At 53.7% G+C, this 24,269-nt stretch overlaps 1 protein-coding gene across 1 annotated transcript in view; it reads right to left on the bottom strand.

The window, feature by feature from the left end:
- The window catches only part of LOC143696068 (uncharacterized), an 81,334-nt gene extending 61,286 nt beyond the window's left edge, over positions 1-20,048 (bottom strand). Inside the window, 4 exon segments of the mRNA XM_077191282.1 lie at positions 14,991-15,281; positions 15,283-15,799; positions 16,264-16,305; positions 19,985-20,048. Coding sequence (XP_077047397.1) covers positions 14,991-15,281; positions 15,283-15,785 — 794 coding nt within the window. The 5' untranslated portion in view covers positions 15,786-15,799; positions 16,264-16,305; positions 19,985-20,048.
- Positions 20,049-24,269: the final 4,221 nt, after the last annotated feature.

The following is a 24,269-nucleotide window of genomic DNA, read 5'->3' as shown; positions in this document are numbered from 1 at the left end:
AAATCAATATCCATCTAATGCGTGCCTTGGCCACGTTTCGGAGTATCCCCGTCCGGCTGTGGCTGCTCTGGATAGCACAGTCCTGTCCAGCACAGCCTGCCTGGACTCCCAGGCAGCTTCAAGCTGCAGGCTACCTTAGCAAGCTCAGCTCATGGGGGATATCAGCTCTTTAGTGATTATCAGCAAATCATTTGGGTTTGCCGCTCTTTGGCTTGCTAAGTGCCTTGGGCAGATGCGGGGAGAGAGAGGAGAAGGCTGTGTGAGGTTCCACAGAGATGTCTTTATTGGGCCCTTCTGCGAAGGTTTTCAGGGACAGCCTCTTCTGCCAATCTGGCTGAAAGTAAAGGTTTTTACAGCATTCAGGGGTTTTAGAAATTGTTCAATAGTAAGGGTTGAGGCGAAAGTGACCTATAGTTGTAGGGAGAGATAAGCAGGGGTCCAAAGGCGGAAGAGGGGCATCTTAGGCCCAGCCATCATGACTTGGCATTTCCTGCCTTAGGCTGCTGAACGCCAGGGAGGCCTTGCAGGCCCTGTGCCTGCCCCATCCATCCATCCGGCCTAATCCTGCTTCAAATGCCTCCATCCTCGAGCAAATGCAAAGCCTCTGCATGGAAAAGGGTTAAAATACATACAGTTAACACAGATAAAGTAAGAGAGAGGGCAGAGAGGCAGGGTGTGTCAGGAGCCCGGAGCCTGTGCCCCGGCGCAGGGCTGTGCTGGGCAGTAAGCGCAGCTCTGTGCGCTGGCTGCTCACAAAGATGTGCGGCTCGCCTTGGTCGGCCCAGAGAGCATCCCACTCACCTTGCTGTTCATTCAAATCAGCCTGGCCATTTTCTTCTTGATCATCTTCATGGTCCTCCACATCTTCTTCAAGTCTTTGCATGTCCTCTTGAAGCGAAGCCTTCTCTGCTCGATTTCCATCCTGCGCCTTCTGGCCTCTACTTCAGCTCTCCGGGCCGCTGCTCTCTGCTTCATGGCCGCCCTTCTGGGCCTGAGGCAGGGGAAAAAAGGCAGGAAGAGCAGCTCAGCAGCAGCCCAGTAGGGCCCCTGCTGCATGGCTGCCCAGAGCAGGGGTCCCCAGGCAGGCTCGGGTGGCTCTGGGGTAGCCTGCTCCAGGCCCTCTTTGCCCAGCTCTGCATCCTCATCCCAACTGATCACCACGGGCCGTGGGAAGTGGAAGAGGAGCAGTACCAGCAGGGCAGGGACTGATTTGGACACCATGGTCTGCAGGAGGAGAGAGGCAATTTGTGTTGCTTTGCACAAGAGTTGCAAACCCGTGTGTTATTAGGGAATGGCCGCTCCTGCTGTGCCAGACCGCTCGAGCAGGGCTGAGAATCTGGTGTCAAAGTGCATTCATGTGCTCCATGTTGCATGGGGCACCCATGTGCAGGAATAGAGAACACCTTCCCTCAGATGGGATCTGCTGTGGCAAGGCCCCTCTGGTTTTCTCCTCCACGCAGCAGTTTGCATGCAGAATGTGGGCAGATGTAACTTGGAGGTCCTCCTGCTCACCCTTGGGTTCCCCTTGCAGAGCCTCAGCCCCTGCGTTCTGTCAGGGCCCCTGGGCAGGTGGGATATTCCCAGAGGAGAGGGGCCGGCTGTGTCCCCATTGCCCCTGTCCCTTATGTGCCTGTGTTCAGGAGGGCACAGAGAGGATGGGGACTCCTGCCTGCCCCGTGTCCTGTCTGCCTGCCGGGCCTGTCCCAGGGCAGCCGGGCTGTGATTGCTGTGCTGTGTCCCCCTGTCCCTGCTGTCCCTGCTGTCCCTGCTGTCATGGCCCACTGCAGGTTCCACACCTACACAGCCATGGTGGCTCCTGAGCTCTGCAGGGACCCGAGTGACAGTCTGAGTGGTGGCACTCCTGGTTTTCTTGCATTTGGCATCACGCAGAGCAGAGGCTGGATCACAGCACCAAAGGAGCAGCTGCTGCAGGGGAGGAAAGGAGCCTCTGCATGGCCAAGGGGTGCTGTGGTGCCCCTGTGTCAGGAATTCCCCACAGCTGACACCTGAGTCCAGCATGGACACTCACAGACACAGCGTTTGTTCAGGCATTGCCTTTATTGCATCTTGACAGGGACTGCAGCTGCCTGAGGGAAGTCACCCTCCCGAGACAGGAGGGCAGAGAGTGTAATTTAAATTAACCAATTGTGATTATAGGCATTCGTAGCGACAGTCTATATACTGTATATATGAATATTAAACAAGACACAAAATAATTATTGGATCATGAAGATCAAGCAACATTTGCTGGTTTAGATAAAAAGAAAGTATACTTCAGTTTTGGTTAACTGCAATAATTCTTGGTAATTTTGATGAATTATAAGTTCTATATAATCTAAAGAAAATTGCAATTATTTAATTCCTACTTATTATTAAAATATTTATGATCTCTTACAAGAGTATTAATCTACATTATAGTAATAAAAAGTTTGGAAAATGTTTCTAAAGACAATTATTTTTAAAGAAAACATTTTAAATATTTCAAAACTATTTAAGAATCTGAATCAATCTCCCATCATTGGGCCCGATTCCTTCAGATGGTGCTTTCCTCCGAGCAGATGCAAAGGCTCTGTATGGGAAAGGGTTAAAATAGATGCAGTTACTATAGATCCCGTGAGGAGAGAGAGGGCAGAGGGGCAGGGTGTGTCAGGAGCCCGGAGCCTGTGCCCCAGCGCAGGGCTGTGCTGGGCAGCAAGAGCAGCTCTGTGCGCCGGCTGCTCACAAAGATGTGCGGCTCGCCTTGGCCAGCCCAGAGAGCATCTCCAGCAGGAAGCTTTTCTTCACACAGCCACTGCCTGTGCTCCTCCAAAAGCCTGCCCTGCCTACCTTCAGCATCCTGTTTGTATCCCTATTCATCCCAATCAGCCTGGCCATTTGCTTTTCTATTTCTTTCGTGGCCCGGCGCATTTGCTCCATGTCTTTGAATCTCTTCCTAAGGAGCCGCCTTCTCCGCTCGCTTTCCACCTTCCTCCTTCTGGCCTTTTCCTCAGCTCTCTGGGCCGCTGCTCTCTGCCTCGTGGCTGCCCTTCTGCGCCTGAGCCACCAGCCCAAAAGCAGGAGCAGCGGCTGAGCAATTTGCCAGAGCTGGTGCAGGTAGCGCAAGGCAGCCAGGAGCCAGGGTCCCCAGCCAGGCTCAGCTGGCTCTGGGGGGGCCGCTTTCATCTCCTCTGCACGGGGCTGCCCATCCCCGTGAAATCTGTCCACCACGGAAAGTGGGAACAGGAAGAGGAGCAGCACAAGCCCAGCCAGGACTGCTCTGTGCGCCATGGTCTGCAGGAGGAGAGAGACAAGGCTTTCACTGGGGCTGCCAAGGGAGCTTGTGGGGGCTGAAGTGAGGCCCGGAGGCGCAGGGATGTGAGGGCAGAAGCAGAGGGCCCCGGGCAGCTGGCAGGCAGCAGGGCCTGTGCCAGTGGGCCAGCAGCAGCAGCCCCGTGCCCCGGCCAAGGCGCCGGCCCCAGGGGCTGGCCCTGGGTGCAGGGGGACAATGCAGGCCCGGGGGCGGCGCTTGTGGCCCGGCCCTGGCCCGGCCCAGCCCCGCCACGTGCGCACTCACCGCTTGCCCAGGCTGTGCTGGGCCAGCGTTACCTGCGGGGGCCTTTTCCAGCTGCCCCCATTGTGACACGCTGCCCCTGGTGTCACAGGGGCCAGAGGCATCACAGCCGGGCCAGCCCTGCCCTTGGTGCCCAGCCCAGCTCAGGGGCTCCCAGTGGGCCCAGCAATGAAAGCCCCGGCAGGCAGCAAGTGCAGCCCCTCTGGGAGGGGATGGGCCCCAGGGGTTCCCTCTCAAAGCAGGCAGAAGTCCCCACTGATAAGTTTTGAAAGGGAAAAGATTATAATCAATAATGTTGAGTAGGATACATATTATCAGCTATGAAAACACCTGAGGTGCTTTTCCTAATGGGACTTGTTCTTCTGTGAGTGGGGTTGGGTGATGGTCGCTCAGGTTTTCTTGCTTGACTATTCCCTGATCCAGTCCATCCAAGACTTCTCTGAAACCTTCCCATTGTCAGACAGCAGAAATAAAGAACTGCAGTGAAACCACTTCTAGTCCCCTTCAGATCAAGAAGGTGCAGGGGGGTGGTTCTGGCAGAGAATTTGAGCTGCTCTGGACAGAGTCGCACTGCTGTGTTAGCAGGGACTGGCTGCTTGTGTTTTCCTTTGGATGAACAGAATCTTCCTTGTGTCCCCAGTGAACACATGGAGCTCACACCAGCAGTGCCTCTTGCCTGTTCCCTGCCCAGCCAGACCTTCCAGCCCAGCTGAAATGCCCAGCGTGGCCTTTGAGCACAAAGGGATTGCAGAGCCAAAAGCATCTGTGTAGCCACCATGGTGTTCAGCGGCTGCTGCTCGGGGAAGGGCACTGAGAGGAGGCCACTGCTGCTCTTGTCAGAGCGCTGCTGTGCAGGGATGTCCCTCGCCCTGCTCAGTCCCACATCTGCCCATCTTTTGGCCTGCTCTGAGCTCAGGCGGATGCCATCTGCTCCCAGCAGACCCAGCTGCTCCAGGGTAGATGCACAGGCATGGAATCCAAAACCTTGAGTATCCCCTGAGTAGCCAGGCATTCAGCTGTTCAGTTTGTCACGACCCACATCAGGGGTTAGAACAAGATGGTTTTTCAGATTCCTTGTGACCCGAACCATTCCAGGCTTCTAGGATTTCTCCATGACTGACTTTGGTCCCCTCAAAGACCTCCTCTCTCCTCTCTTCCCTCCACCTGTGGAGAACGCATTCTGATGCTGCTGGTGCTGTTGGGACAGGTTGGTGGATACTCTTCCTGCCATCCCATGGGAGTAAGCATGACTCCTCTCTGAAGCCTTTGTCCCTGAATCAGTGCCTTCAAAGAAGAGTTATCTCCCCTCCTTCCTTTTCCATTCAGCACTTGAGCAGACACAGCATTTCTCATCGTTTTCCACAGAACAGTACAGGTGCCAGTTCCCATCTTGTGGAGCCCTCTGCCATAAATCAGCCTGACAGGTTTATTCTCTACGTAATGGGAAATGATGACAAATGCAGCTGCATAATCTAGTTAGTAACTCACCATAATGACTGCTTCTGGGCTGATTTATGGGTTTTGTCACATGTGAGCTTTCAGAACTTTAGAGGTTACATTTTTCACACTTTTTTGTTGGAATCTCAGTTTATCAGACTTCACTGCAGCATTAATCACTTGCAGTACAACCCTGGACTTCACAAATGTATCACATCAGCGTGAAAAAGGCAGAGAAAACAAGAACTGTTGTGAATTAATGAGCCGGGTAACACATGTCTCACAACAGGGATGAAACAACCTGTGTTCTTCTTCAAGCCGCAACAGAAAGTCCCAAAGTCTGGTTATTTAATTTTTTTTTTTTTCACAAAACACAGGCAGCAGCAAAGAACTGAAACAACACAGCCAGGCTTGAAACCTGAAAGATCTGCAAGGCTGAGTCTGTCCTAGTTAATGGTGAAATGATGTGTGAATCTGTCCTAGATGTTCAAATGAAGAAGATTGATTCACAGTTATAATATGGCTTCTAAGCAAAACACTGGGATTATATAGGAGAAATGCACGTGTCATGAAACAACCAAGAAATCAGAGAGACAGTTCCAAGCTCTACTGTGAAGGTCTGGGAAATGTTCAGAGTTACCATCTATGGAGTTTGGTGCAGGATAAGCTGGAAAAAAAGGCCATCATTACCCAAATTGATTTCCTTTGGGCTGGTTTGTTGGTTTTTTGGTTTGTTTTTTTCTATTTTTTTTTTTGGTTTTTTTGTTTTGTTTTGTTTTAGTTCGGGTTTTTTTGTTGTTGTTGTTGGTTTTTTTTTGTTGTTGTTGTTTTTCGTTTTTTGTTTTTTATTGTTTGTCAGGTAATGTTTTATAATACTCCAAGAAATATGTTGAAAAGGTCAGCATGATCCATCAGACACAAGCAGCAGGGCTGGGGTAGATGCAACATGTTCCTTGCACTGGAGGGTAGACAGAGGCAGGATCTGGTTTGGGGTCAATCCCACATGGATCAGGGAGGTGGCTGAAACCTGGGCTGGCCAAAGCCTTAGAATCACAAAATATCCTGGGCTGGAAAGGACCCCCAAGAATCACCAAGTCCAACTCCTGGCCCTGCAGAGGACACCTCCCCAAGAATCCCACGCTGTGCCTTGGCATGTGCTGCTGGGCAGGAGCACACAGCTGGCCGTGGCTTTGGGTGCATGGGTAAGATGAGATGGTGAGGAGCATCCCTGCTCCCTGAGCTCCTGGAGAGCTGCAGACACTGATCACTGGTAAGGACAGCACCAGGGCCATGGCCTGGGGCTGGTGATCTGGTGTCTCCTTCCTGCTGCTGCTTTCTGCTACAGATAACAGCTTGGTGCCAAGGTCTTGTTGCTGAGGTGATAAACGGCTGGGGAGATTCCCTCCCTGCTCTTGTCTGCACGAGTTCTTATGCTCAGCACCAGGAAGGATTGGGCCAGAATGGAGGCATTTGGGGTCTCAGGGCTGAGGCTGAGACAGACAGCCAGGCAGAGCAGCTCCTCCTGGCTGATGCAAACATTAGCCCTGTGCTGGCCAGGCCAGTGATCCATAGCTATGGGTCCACAGTGATGGTGGTGCTGGGTATTCACTGGGAGAAGAGGAGGTGTAAAATGAAGCTTCTGAAGCTGCTTGGGATCCTGGAAGCTGCTCAGACCCCACTTGACCACAGTGGTTGTTTGGCCAGCTGAAGTGATGGAATTCATTGGGCTGTGCAGGGACAGTTTTCTGTGCAAACATGAAGGACTTTCAGGGGGGATGAAATACGGCCTCATTGTAGAAACAGCTGGGCTGAACACTCTTTATTCCAGCTATGAATCTTTGCTCTGAAGAGCAACAGATTCCACCTTTCATTAAACCAGAACTTGTTGTTGTTGTTGTTGTTGTTGTTGTTGTTGTTGTTGTTGTTATTTTGAGGAACATAAATGACCTTTCTTGTTTATTTTATTAGCATTTTAAAATCGTTCTAGTTTATTTCATTAGCATTTTAAATCATCTTGTCACCCACTGCATGCATGAAACATGAGATGTTACCAAAGTGTAGCTCACTTCAGACAGGGAGTGCTGACAGTTGGCAGATCTGTACAGGTGTCCTCATCCTGGGTGCATTGGATGTTATCCCATCCAAGCAGGCAGTTTAACACAAGCAGCTATTTCACTGAGCTTAATTAACAACAGAAATAAAAACTATATCTTTATAGCAAAGTTACTTTGACATCTACCATCACTCAGCGAGAGGTTTATTGTTATGGACACATAATATTGGCTTTTTGCAGAGATTAAAATGGATTTTCTATCTGTGGTGTTCAAGTAACTTTGTTATTGTCTTGGTTTGAAAAGCCAGGTGTCTGCTAAGGAAGGCAGGAGCCTCCCCTGGAATGGAAAATGTAAACCCCTCCCTCTGAATTGTTATAATTTTTAAATTAAGGAGCTTTCAGGCAAAGATATGGGAATAGGAATAACAGTTCTTTTTTAGGAAAAATTAAAAATATAAATGCAGTAGTACAAATGAAAAAAACCCCACAGACAGAGTCAGAACAGGACGTGACCCCCTGTGGGTCAGGCTGTTGGCAGCAGTCCCATTCAGTGGTGGCTGCAGCCCTCCTGCAGTGCCAGGTGTGGCTCTGTTGGAGCAGGGATCCTGGAGAAGGGTGGAGTTTCCCTCTGAAGGTCCAGGGCTGCTGTAGATGGGTCTGGGAATCTTCCTTCCTCTGGGAATCCAGTTGGAAAAGGCTGATCCTCTGGGAATCCCGTGGAGAAGAAAGACAGCTGCTCCTCTGGGAATCCAGGAGGAAAAGGCTGATCCTCTGGGAATCCCGTGGAGAAGAAAGACAGCTGCTCCTCTGGGAATCCAGGAGGAAAAGGCTGCCTACAGTGTTCCAAATCTCAGATTCTGTCCAGGTAGGAATGCTTGGCTCCTCCCCCTGGGCGGAGCATCTTCCAATGGGATGATGTCCTTTAATCAGCCATGCAGTGACACTCAGTGGACCATTACCAGAAGATTAATAATTAATAATTAATGGCCTATTAATGGAACACACCTCCCCACAGGGAGGATTGGTTGTGGAAGAGAGAAACTGCCCAATGAACAGAAGATAACTGCCCCACCACTGACAGATGGCAAACAGAACACACACTTATCTTGCAGTCCAGGACCTGTCCCCACTGGCTGCCCCCATTCTCCAGAGTTCATGGTGTCCAGGGAGGCTGCAGCTGCCGGTGCCGGGAACAAACGAGACGGGTCTGGGTTTCAGAAAGCTCCAGAATCCATTTCTGACCCCCGAAAGACAGGGCAAAAGGAGGGCCGTGGGGCTTTTATAGGGTATCCCAGGGCTGGAGTTTGGGTTTGTGTTGGATCGGCGGGAGAACTGTGGCATGCAATATGACTGATCAGCAAGTCTCGAACTTTATTGAGAGTCACACATATTTATATTGGTGTTAATAAAGCTCATACATATTGCAAAGAAGAGCTCATTATTGGTTAGTTACTTATCGGCCAACTACGCCTACTTCTGCATTCTTGTGGTTATTCTGTTGAAACTACTCTTCATATTTTTGGCAAAAGAGCCTCTTCCCTATCCTGTTGTTGCATCAAGGGCATAATGTCCTTGCCTTATATGGACACTGACTGCTGACTTCTAGACTTCTCTCCTTCTTGCTTAACCAGGGGTATTATGTCGACGTGACCTTTCTCAGCCAGCCAACTGTCCACAAAGCTCAGCGGGACAAGGCTCCTGTCCATGCTCTCCCACATTCCACAGTGCCCAGGCCACACCAGGAGTGCTCAGAGCTGCAGCCAAAAGCTTCCTATCGATCCTCTCTTGCAGAGGACACCAGCACAGAGGCACAGGTGCCACCTCCTCCAGCTAAGCCCAGGAGATCCACCTCCTCACCAGCTGCAAGAGCAGGACGCTTATGTGCCAGCCACCCCTCCCAACCCCTTCTTCCCCTCGTGCCTTGAAAGCTCATCCCCACCTTGAGACACCCGGGGCAGGAAGAAGAGCTGGCTCCGGACGATGTCCTTGTTGGTGTGGAAAGGAAGGTGCCCACAGAGCAGCTCATAGAGCAGGATGCCCAGGGACCAGATGGTGGCTGGCTGGCCATGGTAGCAGCCAAAGAGGATCCACTCCGGTGGGCTGTACTCCGGCGTTCCTATGGGATACGGGCGCAGCTCATCAGGCCCATGCTGCTCCCTCCCTCCCAGCCAGCGCCCGTTCCACAACAGCCAGGCCCTGCCCTGCCACAAAGCAACGTGGCTGCAGCTGGCTGAAGATGGATTCCCCCTCCTTCCTTGTCTCCTTCCTTCCCCCCCTCTTCCCCCTCTGCCAGCCAAGGGGGGAACTCCACTGCCCAGCTGGGCCCCGGCTTTGGGCTCACCTGACATCCGGGTGTAGAACGTGTCCTGGAGGATCGTGCCGCAGCCGAAGTCGATGAGCTTCGCCTCGCCCGTGGCCAGGTCGACGAGGACGTTCTCGGCCTTGATGTGGGGGTGCAGGACGCCGCGGCTGCTGCAGTGCCCCATGGCCTCCAGCACCTGGCGGAACAGCCCCCGCCCCACGGGCTCCGTCAGGAACCGCCGCTCGTGCAGGAAGTACCAGAGGTGCTGACAGCGCTGCGGACGCTCCATGAGCAGCGCGAAGCCCTCGGGCACCTCGAACCAGTCCAGGAGCCGCACGACGCCGCGGAAGCCGGGCCGTGACACCATCCAGAGCAGCGCCAGCTCCAGGGGCACAAGGGCGCCCTTGCGCTGCGGGGGGACCGCGATGCCGTCAGCGGGGCCGATGCTGCGCCGCGCCTCGGGCAGCCCCTGCCCGGCCCCGCCGCGGCTCGCCATGGCCCGGCCCGGGGCGCTGCGCGGCCCCCGCTCACTCCACGCTCGCTGCCCTCGCAGCGTTCCGGCTGCCGCCCTGCCGGGCCTCGCCTCAGCCCCGCCCGGCACGCCCCGCCGGCTCCTCCCGCTGGCCCCGCTCACTCCCCAGCCGCGCCCACTCCGAGATGCGCTCCCGGGACACTCGCTTGATGGCCGCCTGCGAGCTAAGGCCAGCGGCGGGCTGAGCTCATCGCCCGTCGCCCGCCGCCGCCCTCCGAGCCGGCCCCGTCTCTTCCCGGGGCGCCATCAGTGAGGCGGGGACCGGAGTAAACGCTGCCGCAGCCGCCGCTGCCCAGCAGCGGGCCCTGCCGCTAGAGCTGCTCTAGGGGAGGCCTCTCCGCCCATGCGGGTGGCACCGCGCTGCCGCTCTTCTGCCCGGGGCACCCGCCCGCCCGGCGCGCTGCTGCTTGCCGAGCTGCCCCAGGCTGCAGCGGCTCGGGGCCGGCGGCCGAGCTGGCGAGCGGCGGAGCTCGGAGCGGGGCAGCTGCCGGCCACGCTGTCGGCCACGGGGCGGGAGCCGGGCAGGAGCGGGGCGGCTGCGGGCAGAACCGTGGCCGGGGCTGGGCCAGAGCCCGCGCCAGGCGCGGCCAAAAGCCCGCGCTGCTCCGCCAGCACCAGAGCGAGCGGCTCTTCCAGCGGCGCCACAGCCAGGACGGAGAGAGCCCGGCCGAGGCGGAACCACGGCGGGCCGGGCAGGGGCGGGCACGGGGCGGCTCCGCCGAGGGTCGCCTTGCGGGACGCGGCATCAGCTGGGCTGGGAGAGGTGGAACACGGACGGAACGGCACGGGACGGGAGTAGAGTGAGTGTGAGAGGGAGAAGGGGATGGGGAGCGAGTGAAAAGTCAAGCGGAAAACCGATCGAGAGAAGCGCTGCTGGTGCTGCTGCTGCTGCTGCGGAGCCGCCGGAGCTCGCGGCCGTTCCTCCGTTGCCCCCACGCACCCAACGGAGGAGCCGCCGCGCGCCCCAAGGAACGAAAGAGAGAAACAAACAAATCACACCCCAAAGTCATTCCTATTAGAGAAGTAACCAAAGAAAACAATGTAGCAATAACGAAGAGTGTTGGCTTCTGGCTTCTTTCATCTTTGCATGAGGCCAAGCATTTCATGGGGAACAATTGCCTCTTGTGACAATTTTGCCAGAGTGGACAGGAGCAGAGCATTTACTTTTCAAGTAGAAAAGGAAAATCATGTCAGTAATGTCATCTCTGTCTCTGTTGACACAGTTGCAGGCTGTCAAAAGACATGGTCTGCAGTGTGGAACTTGGGGCCAAGTTTCTTTTTCTGCCAGAGGATGAGGAGGGGAAGTATCCCAGAATCATGGAGTTGTGGCGTGGTTTGGCTTGGAAGGGATCTGGAAAATCCCATGGCTGCAACCCCCCTGCTGTGGCTGGGGATCCCTTGCACTGGACCGGCTTGTCTAGAGCTCCATGCAGCCTGGCCTTGAACACTGTCAGGGACGGGACACGCCCACCTTCTCTGGGCAACCTGTTCCAGGAGAGTCTTTTTTCTGAATCCCTTACCTAAACCTAATCTCTCTCCATTTGGATCCATGCTCCCTTGTCCTGTCCTTGCCTGCCCTCGTACAAAGTCCCTGTCCAGCTTTCTTGTGTGTTGCCCTCAGGTACTGGAAGGCCACAGCTGGATCAAGGCTGGGTCTCTTTCCCAGGCTGAAGAAGCCGAGCTGTGTCAGCCTTTCCTTGCAGGAGAGGAGCTGCAGCCCCGGCACCATCTGGGTGTCCCTGCTGGGCCCCTGCTGCAGCGTGTCCACGTCCTTGCCGTCCGTGCCGGGGAGCCCGGCAGAGGCGGAGGCAGCGCTGCAGGTGCAGGGTCAGCGGCGGGGAGGAGACCCGGCCCTGGCAGCGGCTCCGGGAGCAGCGATCGGCGCTGGGCCGCCCGCACTGCAGAGAGCCGGGGCCCTTGTGCCTGCCCTTGTGCCCAGGGCGCCTTTCCCCGCCGCCCGCCCGCCCGCCCGCTCGGGGGAAATGCCCCCTGTGCCGCCCCTCAGGGCCGCCCCTCGCCGCTGCCCCGGGCGCTCCCGGCGCCGCCTGGAGGGGCCCAGGCCTCGGCCTCACCCTGCTCAGCCCGAGGCCTGGAAAAGCAGATTCAAACACCCACCCAGAAAGTGCCCCAGGATGCCAAGGTCAATCTTTTGTCACCAGCACGGCTTTGCTATCAGAGTCTGGACGGGAGTAGAAAATCACCAGGGGAAAAGAGCATGAACAAGTTCTGCCTTGGCACTACCTCAAGCTATGGGGTACCAGTTGTCGGTTTCACTGGCTCTGGATTGAAGGCACTTGAGACAGTAATTCATGTTCAGACTCAAGTGTTTATTATTTCTTATCAGTAAAACAGCCTCATTACTGGGAGTTCAGCAGCTTTTCATTAGAAGGCACAAAATGGCCAACAATCTCTTGTTCCAAGGTCTTTTAAGACTAAACTATCCAATTAGGAACTGACACCTAGATTATTTTCCCTTTAACCCAATAACTGATCCCAAAGAGCCTGCAATGTGGAATTTCTGCCCAATTACAAAAAGCCACCCAAACCCATGAAGAAGAAGGAAGAAGCATGAAGAAGAAACCCAGGACGAAACACTGTGCCCTCCATTTTGCTTCCATCCACAACATACTAAAAATCCCAAAACCTCAATTTCACAGAGTCAGAGTGGACCAAAGCCCAAAAACTGGAGGTGATAAGAATGGACTAAAACCACAACCAAGGAATCTGCATGCTCCGAAAAGGCAGATCCAAGGAAGAGCCTTGCTAAACAATTCTTGGAACATGAAACAAGTTTTGGGGAAAAGTTTACTATGCATGAGGGTCTATGAATATGCACCAGGCTGATGTAAGGGGAAAGGTATTTCAGGGGATCCCCGAAGGTAACAGGGTGCTCCTGGCTGAGTGCAAAGATGTACCCGGCCGTAATAACCTTTGCTCCATGGTCCTGGTCTCCCATTGTCCCTTATTAAACTTTTTACATTTCCACAGGAGAGTGGAAATACCTTTCCCCTTACATCAGCCTGGTGCATATTCATAGACACTCATGCATATCCATAAACTACTTTACATATTCCAGGAATGATTTTACATGGCCCCTCCTTGGGTCTGCCTTTTCAGAGCATGTGTGTTTCTTGGCTGTGGTTTTGGCTCCTTCTCTTTATCACCTCCAGTTTTGGGTCTTGGTGCACTCTGCCTTCAGACGGGGAGTGCTGATAGTTGGCAGATCTGTACAGGTGTCCTCATCCTGGGTGCATTGGATGTTATCCCATCTGTCGTGAATGGCGGGAGAAATGCAACACACTATACGCGTGAATGGCAAATCTCGAAGTTTATTGAAAACTCACACATATTTATATTGGTGTTAATGAAGCTTATACATATTGCAAAAGCTGAGCTCATTATTGGTTAAAGCACCCTTGGATCAACCACACCTACTTCTATCTTCTAATAATTATTTTGCTTCTATGTTTGCATTCTTCTAGCTTCTCTACCTAAGATAACTACATTTTCTGGCAAGCGATTTTCTCCCCCGTCTTCCTGTTTCAGAGAAGGTCACTGTGACCTTTGTCAGTGATTGGACACTGGTTGCTTAGTTCCCAGCTTGTTTCCCCTATCCTTATCCATTGGTATCACATCGAAATGTCCTTTCTCAGCTAACCAATTATACAAAAAGCTCTCTACACCCATCCAAGCAGGCAGTTTACCACAAGCAGCTATTTCACTGAGCTTAATTAACAACAGAAATAAAAACTATAGAACAAAGTTACTTTAAAAAACAGTCCCAGCCCATATTTGATCCCAGTCTGTGTGGTCCTGATCCATATGGTCCCAGTCCCTGGGATCCCAGTCCATACAGTCCCAGTCCATATTTGATCCCACTTCAGGCTATCCTGGTCTGGAGGGTTCTGATCCACAGGATCCCCATCCATGTGATCCCAGTCCAGGTGATCCCAGCCCATCTTTGATCCCAGCCCATATTTGATCCCAGTCTGGGGGGTCCTGCACACACTCCCAGGGTCTGGAATTCCAGTTCCCAGCCAGGAAAAAATGTTCCTGCCCTTGAACTTCCTTCCTATCCTCTCAAAAAATTGCAATAACATTATAAACAAAGATAAAATAATTGAAATTAAATAAATTATAATAAAAATAAACTATGAAAATCTCAACTCTTCTTTACAATACTCCAACTATGAGTCAAACCAAACCAACAACTATTACTATAATATTACCAATGCATATAAATAAACAAATTATATATCAAGAAATACCTTTTGAAAGTTTTAACTCGATGACTAATGTACTTTAGATAAAAAAATCTAAAGAAACTACCAAGCAATCTAACACCTCTTAGTTAAATAATTCATATTACAAATATATAAACACAAAAGCAAACACCACTATAATTTCTCAGACATTTCAACCAAACAATTAAACTTTAATAACATCCTTAAGTACTCTTGAAAAATTAAAATTATTTTTAATAAATTAATTGTGTGTGGGTGGTTTTATTTCAATATTGGTTTTTGGATTGTTTGGGATAGATGATTTAAAAAATGGGATTTTTATAGGAATTGAATCAGCTGAGAAGGTGGCACTCTGCAAACAGAACTGACTGAAAATGAACGAGACAGAAATCAGTAACTCTGAAAGTTTTATTTGCTATCAAATACATCCTGCACACCCAGCCCCACACAATCCCCATCCCATTGCTCCAAATTGGGATCCCACTTCTCCCAATCTCCTTCCAACCCCATCTCACCCTGGTGGCTGTGGAATGGAGAGTTTGGCATGGGATTGAGGTTTTTTGAGGAGGGAACAAGGAATTTGAGGTAGGATTGAGCCTTTTTGGGTTAAAATTCAGTTATTTTCAGTGGGATTTGAGTGGTTTTGAAGTGACAGATTCATCCCTCTTGGCTTTTGGAGTAGAGAGAAATGGAGAAGAGAAAAAAATTCAGGCCAAACCAAAGGACAAGCAGGCAGGAGTGTCCCCAACATGGATCACAGGGAATGTGAGTGACCAGGGCTGTGCCCAAAGTGCCTCCTCCAGTGGGGGATGGAGCTGCAGCAGCGCACGAAGCTCTTCCCGCACTCGGGGCACTCGCAGGGCTTCCCTTACCGGTGCCTCCGTTGGTGTCGGGTCAAGTGAGAGCTGCTGGAGAAGCTCTTCCCACACTGGGGACACTCGTAGGGCCTCTCCCCTGTGTGGATGCGCCGATGGGTGACGAGGGTGGAGTTGAGCTTGAATCCCTTCCCGCAGTCAGGGCAGCGGAAGGGCCTCTCCTCTGTGTGAATCCGATAGTGCAGGAGGAGATTGGAGCTGGTCTGAAACCTCTTCCTGCATTTATCACACTCGTAGGGCCTCTCCCCTGTGTGGGTGCTCCGGTGCCTGACGAGGTTGCAGTTGCGCTTGGAAGGGCCTCTCCTCTGTGTGACTCTGATAGTGCTGGAGGAGACTGGAGCTGGTCTGAAACCTCTTCGCACACTTGGAGCACTCATAGGGCCTCTCCCCACTGTGGGTCCTCTGGTGGCTGATCAGGCTGGAGCTGCAGCTGAAGTTCTTCCCACACTCCCCACACTCGTAGGGCCGTTCCCCAGTGTGGATCCTCTGGTGCCTGATCAGGTGGCAGTTCCTCCTGAAGCTCTTCCCACACTCCACGCACGTGTGGGGCTTCTCCCCATCATGGAGCTGCTCATGGAGCACCAGCTCCGAGCTCTGGCTCCATCTCCGGCCGCCTTCCCGGCCCAGGCTGCCTCTTTCCCCCTCAAATCCCCGCCATCTGCGTTTGCAGCCCCTCCTCGTGCGGCATCTCCGGGCCTTTTCCTCCCCGTTGGCTTCCTGTGCCGTGGAGCCGCTCAAAACGGCCTCTGCCACCAGGTTCTGCCGCGGGCATTTGTCCTCCCTGCTCTCCATGCTCAGCTCCTGCTCTGGGCGAGGAAGGACAAGGACAGCATGGGATTTGCCTCCGTGCCACAGGCAAGGGCAACGAGATCCCCCCAGGCCGTCTCTGGGGATGCACTGCCCCCTCTTGGCTCTCCCCATTTCGGGATGCCGGGGCTCTTTGGGCTCCCGGGCTCCCTTCTCCCCTCATTCTCTGCTCTGCGCTGCAGCGGCTCCAAGGAGTCCCCCCTGCCCCTCTCCAGGCTCTTGAGGCTCCCGCCAATGGCGGCGCTCCCCCCTCTCTGGCCTCCCCACTTTGGCCTCCTGGGGCACACAGGGCTCTGCTCCTCCAGGCTGCCTCTGCCGGCAGCCGCCACCGCCACCCCCCGATGTCCCCCCGAGGGGCCTTTTCCGCTCAGCCTTGGACTTCTTCATTCTCCAAACATCCCCCCAAAAACCCAACCCAGGGACCCCCCGGGATATCCGGGCCGGGCTCCCGCTCCCCGCTCACCTGTGCCATGGGCGGGGGGGGCGATGATCCCACAGGTGGGGGCTACGAATTCAGGCAGGGATCGAGACCGCGTGGTTCCCTGAGCTCAGCCTTGATCCGCCCTTGTCCCTCCTCTTCCTCCCGCTCCTCCTCTGTCTTATCTCCACCTCCCTCTCCTCCTCCCCCCTAACCCCGCCTCCTTCACTGCTCTCTCTCCTCCCCCTCCTCCTCTTCCATCCCCCCTCCCCATCCCCTCTGTTATCCCCACCTCCTTCTCCTCTTCCATCCCTTCTCCTTCTCCTTCTCCTCCCTAACCCCACCTCCTTCTCCTTCCATCGCTCTCTCTCTCCGCCTTCATCCCTGCCCCTGCTCCTCCCCCCTTACCCGCCTCCTCCTCCCCCTCCATCCCTGCCCTTCCCTCCCTCCTCCTCCTCCCCCAGCAGCAGCCACACCCTCGGTGCCCCGTTCCCGCAGCCCTCGCAGCCCGCGGCAGGAGCGGCCATGGAGCCGGGACAGGTCGGCATGGGCAGCGCGGGGCTCTCGGCTGCTCCCAGCCGCTGCGGGCGGGGGGAACCCGGCCCGGGCCAAAGGAGAGGCAAACTGGGCAAACTGGGCAAACTGGGGGCTGCACATCCAAACTGGGCCTTGCTGGGGACCCTGCCTGGCCCCTGCCAGCCCTTGGGGCTCCTCTCGGCACATCGCCAGGGGGGAACGCACACAGGCCTGGGGGATCCCAGCAGTGGCAGCACTGCCAGGGACTGGGCTGCACTGGGATCGTACTGGGACTGACTGGGGCTGTGCTGGCTTTGTACTCACATCATACTGGGACTGACTGGGCTGATCTAGGGAGCAACTGGAACCACGCTGGAGGCAGCTGGGACCATACTGGGAGAGACTGGAAGCAACTGGGATTATACTGGGACCACACTGGAAGGGCTGGCATGTGACTGGGATCAAACTGGAGCTTACTGGGATCATATTGGGGTTGAAAGGGAGTGACTGGGATCACAGTTTGGGCTACTGGGAGCAGCTGAGGGAAACTGGGATGATGCTGCAAGCAAACTGGAGGAACTGGGAAGGACTGGATGCATGCTAGGGGCAACTGGGATATACTGGGAGTGTCTGGAACCACACTGGGGGGACTGGAACCACACTGGGAACAACTGGGACCATGCTGGGGACAACTGGGACCATGCTGGAGGCAACTGGGAGTGAGTGGGACCATGCTGGGAGGGACTGGGATCATCTGGGGAGTGACTGGGACTAGAGCAGGGGCAACTGGGTTCAACTGGGACCATCCTGGGAGTGTCTGTAACCATAGGGGAGTGATGGAAGCACACTGGGAACAGCTGGGCCCATGCTGGGAGCAACTGGGATCACTCTGGGGGCACTGGCATCAGACTGGGAGTGACTGGGAGCAACTGGGATTGGACTGCAAGGGACTGGGATCATACTGGGAGTGGCTACACTCATACTGGGATTATACTGGGTGTGAATGGAACCCGACTGGGGCTTACTGGGAGCTACTGGGCCCATGTTGGGAGGAAAATGTGACCCACTGGGAGCAACTGGGATCGGCTGGAAGGTTCTGGAACCATGCTGAGAGGACTGAGACTACAACTGGGGCAACTGGGATCATCCTGGGAGCAACTGGGGCCACCCTTTGAGCAACAGATGGAAACTGGGATGATGCTAGAGGAAACTGGGAGGAACTGGGAAAGACTGGGATCATTCTGAGGTAACTGAAACATACTGGGAGTGTCTCTAACCATCCTGGGGGCACTGGAACCACACTGGGAACAGCTGGGACCATGCTGGGAGCAACTGGGACGATGCTGGGGGAAACTGAATCTACCCTGGAGGCAACTGGGCACGACTGGGACCCTGCTGGGAGGGACTGGGACTATTCTTGGGGCAACTGGGATCATCATGGGAGGAACTGGGAACGTCTGGAATTATGCTGGGAGCAACTGGGATCACAATGGGATCCCAGTGAGAGCAGCTGAGTCCATGCTGGGTTACACTGGGAGCTCATTGAGAGTGACTGGAATCACATTGGGATTGACTGGGAGTGGCTGGTTTTGTGGATTTTGGGGGTTTGGATTTTGGGGGATTTTCTTGGCATTTTGAGGGGGAGTTTTTCTGGGGGTGGTTGGGAGTTTATTGAAATTTCTTGTGGCTTTTTTTGAATTTTGGGGATTTTACTGGGATTTTGTTGGGATTTTTTGGGATTCTCAGAAATTCCAGGGGTTTTATTGAGATTTTTAGGAGATTTTGGGGCATTTTATTGGAATTGTGGTGGCATTCAGAGGGATTAATTGGGGATTTGGGGTTTTTGGGATTATTGGTGGGATTTGGGGGGTTTGGGTGTTGCCAGGATTTCCTTGGTTCTTGGGGGAGATTTTGTGGGACTTTTTCTAGATTTGGGGACCTCTTTGGGGGATTTGCGGAGTTTAATCAGGAGTTTTGGGGTTTTTGGCATTCCAAAGGATTTTATGGGCTTTTATTGGGATTCTAGAGTGTTCTAATGGGATTTTGAGAGATTTAAAAGGATTTAGTGGGTTTTATTGGGACTTTTGGGGCTTTTAAGGAGATTTTGGTGCCTCTCAGCCCTTCCCCACACCCAGGGACTGCCCCAAAGCCCCCCTAAAATTCCACTAAAACCCCACAAATCCCCAAAAATTACAAGAAAACCCTCAAAAACCCCAGGGAATCTCCAAACATCCCAGTGGAACTCATCAAAATTTAAAAAAACTCACTAAATTTTCAATAAATCTCCCCCCAAAAGCCCCCACAACTCCAACAAAACACCAAAAATCCAAAATCCCCCAGATCAACAAAACCCCCCAAAATCACATAACCATCCCAAAACCCAATAATTCTCCCCAAAAACCCCAATATTTCCCCCCAAACTCCAAACAAAATCCCCCAAAGCCCAAAAAAGCCACCCCGAAATCCCCAAAACCCCTCTCAGAACCCCAAAATCCCCACAAACCCCCCCAGACTCAGTGGGGCCGTCCTGGATCAGGGGGCACCGGCCGGTGGAACAGGAGCCAGGGGAGGGGGCACCATGGGAGACCCCCCCAAAAACCGGGGGGGGGGAACCCCTGCAGTGCCCCCTCCCCCCGAAACCCCCAGACCCCGGTTCAGGGTGGGCCTGGGACCCCCCGGCACCCCCAAATCTCCCCCGGGACCACTCCAGGAACGCCCAACCCCGCAGAGCTCCCCCAGTGTTGGCCCAGAACCTCTCTGGACCCCCAAACCCTCCCCAGGACCCCAAAAACCTCCCCAGGACCCCAAAAACCTCCCCAGGACCCTCAACCCCCCCCAATTCTCCCCAGAATTCACCCCAGACCCACCTGAGACGCCCCCAAATCCATCAAACTGCCCCAAATCCCCCTCAGACGCCTCAATCCCCCCAAACCTCATGAAATCGCCTCAGACTCCTCGAAATTCCCCAGACCCACCTCAGAACGGCCCAGATCCTCTCGCAATCCCCCAAAATCCCCCCAGACTCTCCCAATTCCTCTCAATTCCCCCTAAACCCACCTGAGAACGCTCCAGACGCTCTCAAGCTCCCCCCAAAGCTCCCTAAAGCCCCCTCAGACCCACCAAAGCCCCCTCAGACCCCCTCATTCCCCCCAAACCCACCGCACACCCTCGTGTTTCCCGTCGATGCCCCTAAAAATCCCCAATTTCCTCAGACCCGCCCCAAACCCCCCCAGTTTGCCCCCGGCCCCACCTCAGCTCCGCTCTCCCTCAGAATCTCGCGCCTCCACCGCGTGTGCGGGCTCTCAGCAATGGCGGCGCGCCCCGCCCCGAACCAACCAATCAGCGCGCTGCACATCCCTGAACTAACCAATCACGGCGCGGATCCCCTCAGCAAGGCCCGCCTCCCCCTCGCCGTCCCAGCCAATCAGAGGCGAGCCGGAAGCGGCGCCCCCTTCCCCGCCGCCGCCGGGACCCCCCGGGCTCGGGACAGGAGCGGGAGGGGCCTGAGAGGGGATCGGGGGGGGGGGGGGGGGGGGGGAGGGTCCGGGGGAGTCTGGGGGGGCTTTGGGGAGGGGTCCGGGGGTTTGGGGGGGTCTGGGGAGGGGTCCTGGGGCATTGTGGGGGGACCTGGGGGGTGCGGATGGGTCCTAAGAGGGGTCTCGAGGAGGGGTCGCGAGACATGAGACACTCATGCCACAGTGTAAGCTGTAAGCGGAAGGAATTTTAAGAGCTGTTTTGGTTATTTCAGAGGAAGTTTAAAAGGGAGAAGCTGCTGTGTGATGTTATGATCGATTTTTGGTGCCAGAGTCCAAGGAGTTTAGGGCTGGAAATCCCAGCCCCACTGGATCCAAATGAGGAAATCACCTGGCCCTGTCCAACCAAGGTGTCACGTTGGTGAAATTAAAAGGCAAAACACGGTCCATAAGATAGAAAGGAAAGTGGTACTGCCTCAAGAAAACCTCTTAAGCAAGTCTGGCTGCACTTTTTATTCAAGAGAAAAGCAAAGTTCAGGAGAAAATGAAAAGTGTTTTGCATGGCTGATCAAAGACATCTGGAAGATTTAGAAGAAAGCCCAGCAAGCTGCTGCAATTGATAAAAAAAGATTAGTGCAGAGCAATTTTCTTGGAGATTGCCAGGAAAGAGCAGAATAGCAGAGAACAGAGAAAGGGATCCACCCTGAGGTGTCTTGTCCATATCCATGACTGACTCCAACCAATCCAAGAATATCCTGAGCTGGAAGGGACTCACAGGGATCATGAGTCTGACTCATGGCCCTGCGCAGGACATCCCACCACAGGTCTGAGAGCCTTGTCCAAACATTCCTTGAATTCACAGGGGCTGGGACCATTCCCTGGGGAGTCTGTTCCAGTGTCCAGCACCCTCTGGTCCAAATCTGATGAAAACTGCACCAGGACAGAGTCCAAACCCAAAGACTAAGGAAAGTCAGGAGACCCCTTGGTCTGAATGCACTGAATGTCCCAGCACCAGACCCATGATTCAGAATGGGCAGTCATCAATGCAAGATTAGCTAATTGTGGGAGTCAGAAGTAAGTTGTAGTGATATAAACTGAGGTTTTTGGCCTCACTGAAAGGTGCAATGGCCACAAGCTTTCAACAGAGGACTCACAGGAAGAAATGTTAGATTTCCTAAAAGGCCAGTTGAGGTTTTGGAGGATGGAGCCCACCAAGACCTCCAGAAGTAGGAGAGGGGCTGAAAGGATGAAGTCAGCAGGGACAGAAATGGGAGAAAAGCCACACTTGCCAAGGAAATTCCAGAAGCAGTGATGGCAACAGCAGCACTGGCTCCAGCTTCCTCAGCTTCTTCTTTAAGGTGGGAAAGGAGGAAAAGGGGGGGAAGATGTTCTTAGAAGGGAAGGCTTGGCACTGATGGGGCTGTGGACTCCTCACCTGAAACTCCCTGAAACTGTGACACTGGCTCAAACCACGGCATTTTTTAAAAGCTAATTTTCTTGAGAGCAAAATTTTGAGTCTTGAAAGTGATCTCAAGCTTCACACCTTATCTGAGAAAAGCTTTTAAGCAAACACTGAAATTCTCAGTGACATAATAGAGATACAAGGGTAGGCATTGAGAACTCCTTGATTCTCCTGGATCCTAATGCATCTTAGGATCAGCTTAATAAAGGAGGAATGGATTTAGGTGCTGGCTCAAGTCCAACATTTATTAATATTTGTGGGTGTGGATGTTGTGGCTGCCCCATCCCTGGAAATGTTCCATGCCAGGCTGGATGGGCTTGGAGCAATCTGGGATGCTGGAAGGTGTCCTGTGGCAGGGGGTGGGACTGGATGAGCTTTAAGATCCTTTCCAGCCTGAACCATTTGGGGATTCTGTGATTCCATGAACACGTCCACACCCAGCCTTACTCCAAACGTGTCAAGCAGGGACGGGGGGTTGGCAGTCCCCAGACAACAGTGGGCAGGAGGAGAAGAAGCTGGCACGGATTAACTGAGCTGCTCTCCACAGAAAGAGCAGCAAGGGGGATTCTCAGCCAGGACCAGCCCCAGAGGGACCCGGGCTCCTCCCTGGATGTGAGGGGGAATGCAAACAAGTGGCGTCACACATTCCTCTGTGCATCCCTCACCTGCAGCTGGCCTGAGGAGGTGGCCAGCTCACGGCCAAAGGGAAGGGTGTGTTTGTGCGGCATCCCGGCTTCCATGTGGGCCAAAGCAGAGCCAAACTCCCGTTTGATTAATGAGCCCTTGGATCCAGCTCCCTGCCTCCCTCCGCGTGCAAGGAGCACGATCCCAGCAGCACGCACTGCTGGCCTTCAAGGGCTGGCTGGGGCAGCTCCTGATAGCGCTGTTTATTCAGCTTCCCCAAGGAAACAGTGTGGATTTTATTAAATGATCCCATCAGTGTTTCTCCATGCTGTCAGTGCAGACTCCAAAGGATGATTCCTGTTGGCTCGTAGGTCTTTGTCCGCGCACCGAGAGCGGCAGCCAAGGACAAAGCGTTGCGGGACGGGGCGGTGGGAGCCCTGCTGCTCCGGCTGCGCGGCCCTGCCGGGCTCTGAGCCCCCCGTGCCACATGCCAGGCCACAAAGGGGACAGCTGGCCCGCCAAGGACAGTGACACGAGGCACAGGGACACCTGGGGCTGCCCTTGGGGCTGTCACACTCCCGCATGGATGGCTTCAAGGGAGAGAGGCACAGCCCATGGAGACCCAGCCACAGGCAAGTTTTTTATGCTATTTGAAGTGGCACGGATCCTTTTATCCCAGAAAAACGGCACCTGTTTGTCACCTGCTGGTTCTTAGCCCTAAGAATTACATTGATACTGCCCGGCCAGTTTTCTGCCTATTTTTGCCATTTTTCCACCCCATCATTCCCTTATTTTATTCCCCAAACCAATTTTTCCTGTTTTCTATGCACGCTGGTTTTCACCTCAGGAGTGAAGCAAATAATCCACTCAGTGAAGAAAACACAGCTATGAAGTGGAGGACTGTCCCCTTTGGGACACAAAAGCCACAGACCCACACTTGGACAAAGCAAGCTGTGGCAATGCCAGGAGTGACTGTGCAGTCAGTATGGATGGAGCCAGGAGTACATTCCCCAGGGAATCCTTCACATGGGCTTGGAGAGGTGTCCAAAATGCAAAGCCCATGCTTTTCAGAGTACTCCCCTGTGTTGCTCTGAGTTTGTGCTGAGGTTGTGGGAATGAGCCAATCCTGGGATGTATCTTCCCATACTGAAAAAAATCCCAGGTTTTTGCTGGCAGGCACCACCTTTGTGTGTGTGTGTGTCCAAGGGCTTTGCTCTCAAAGCTCACCCTGAAGATCCACCAGATGCCTTGGTCACTTGCTCTCTCTGCCAAATGAGCAGAGGGCTCATGTTCTGGGTGAGGGGGGTCACAAAAACACATCCAGCAACTCCATGGCCCTGTGAGCTGCTGAAAAATCAGACCAGAAGCTCTGGAGCTGCTTTTCATGCACATGGGATGGCTGAGTGAGCCTGCTCCTCACCCTCCTGTTTAAACACAACCTCTGCCCTCAGCTGCAGTGAGAGTGTTTCACCCTGTGCGAGGCTCCCAGGGAAGATCTTCCTCTTTGGGAAACTGCAGGTGGAGTGGATGTTTTGAAGAGGTTCAAACCTCCTCTCTCTCACCCATGGAAGGTCACTGTGATCACTGTAAAACAGAGCTTTCAAGTGTTTGGAGCCTAGCCTGTGACTTCCCCACTGTTTTTGTCAGCACCTGCACACACCAAATGTTTCTATGCCTAAAACAGCACTACTGAGAGCTCAGAGTGATGTTGTAGAGAGGATCTGGGGGGAGCCTGTGCAGGACAGCAAAAGTGCAGCTCAGTTTCTGGCATATTTTTGGTTAAAAATCATCACATGCTGCAAGCTAAAGTCAGAATTGAACCAAACAAAAATGCATTTATCATCCACAAGTCTAAGATCCTGCAGAATCAAGAAGCTTTCCTTGCCCAGCTTTGGAAAGATCACTTCTCTGGCCTAAACCCTTCTTATGCTTCTTGTTTCTTCTTTATTTCCTAATTTTTTTTTTTTAATTCTTCT

The sequence above is a fragment of the Agelaius phoeniceus genome, chromosome 28, assembly GCF_051311805.1.
Source record: "Agelaius phoeniceus isolate bAgePho1 chromosome 28, bAgePho1.hap1, whole genome shotgun sequence".
NCBI classification, from domain to species: Eukaryota; Metazoa; Chordata; class Aves; order Passeriformes; family Icteridae; genus Agelaius; species Agelaius phoeniceus.
Note: the sequence above shows the minus strand (reverse complement) of the source record. Positions and strands in the feature narration are given on the sequence as shown.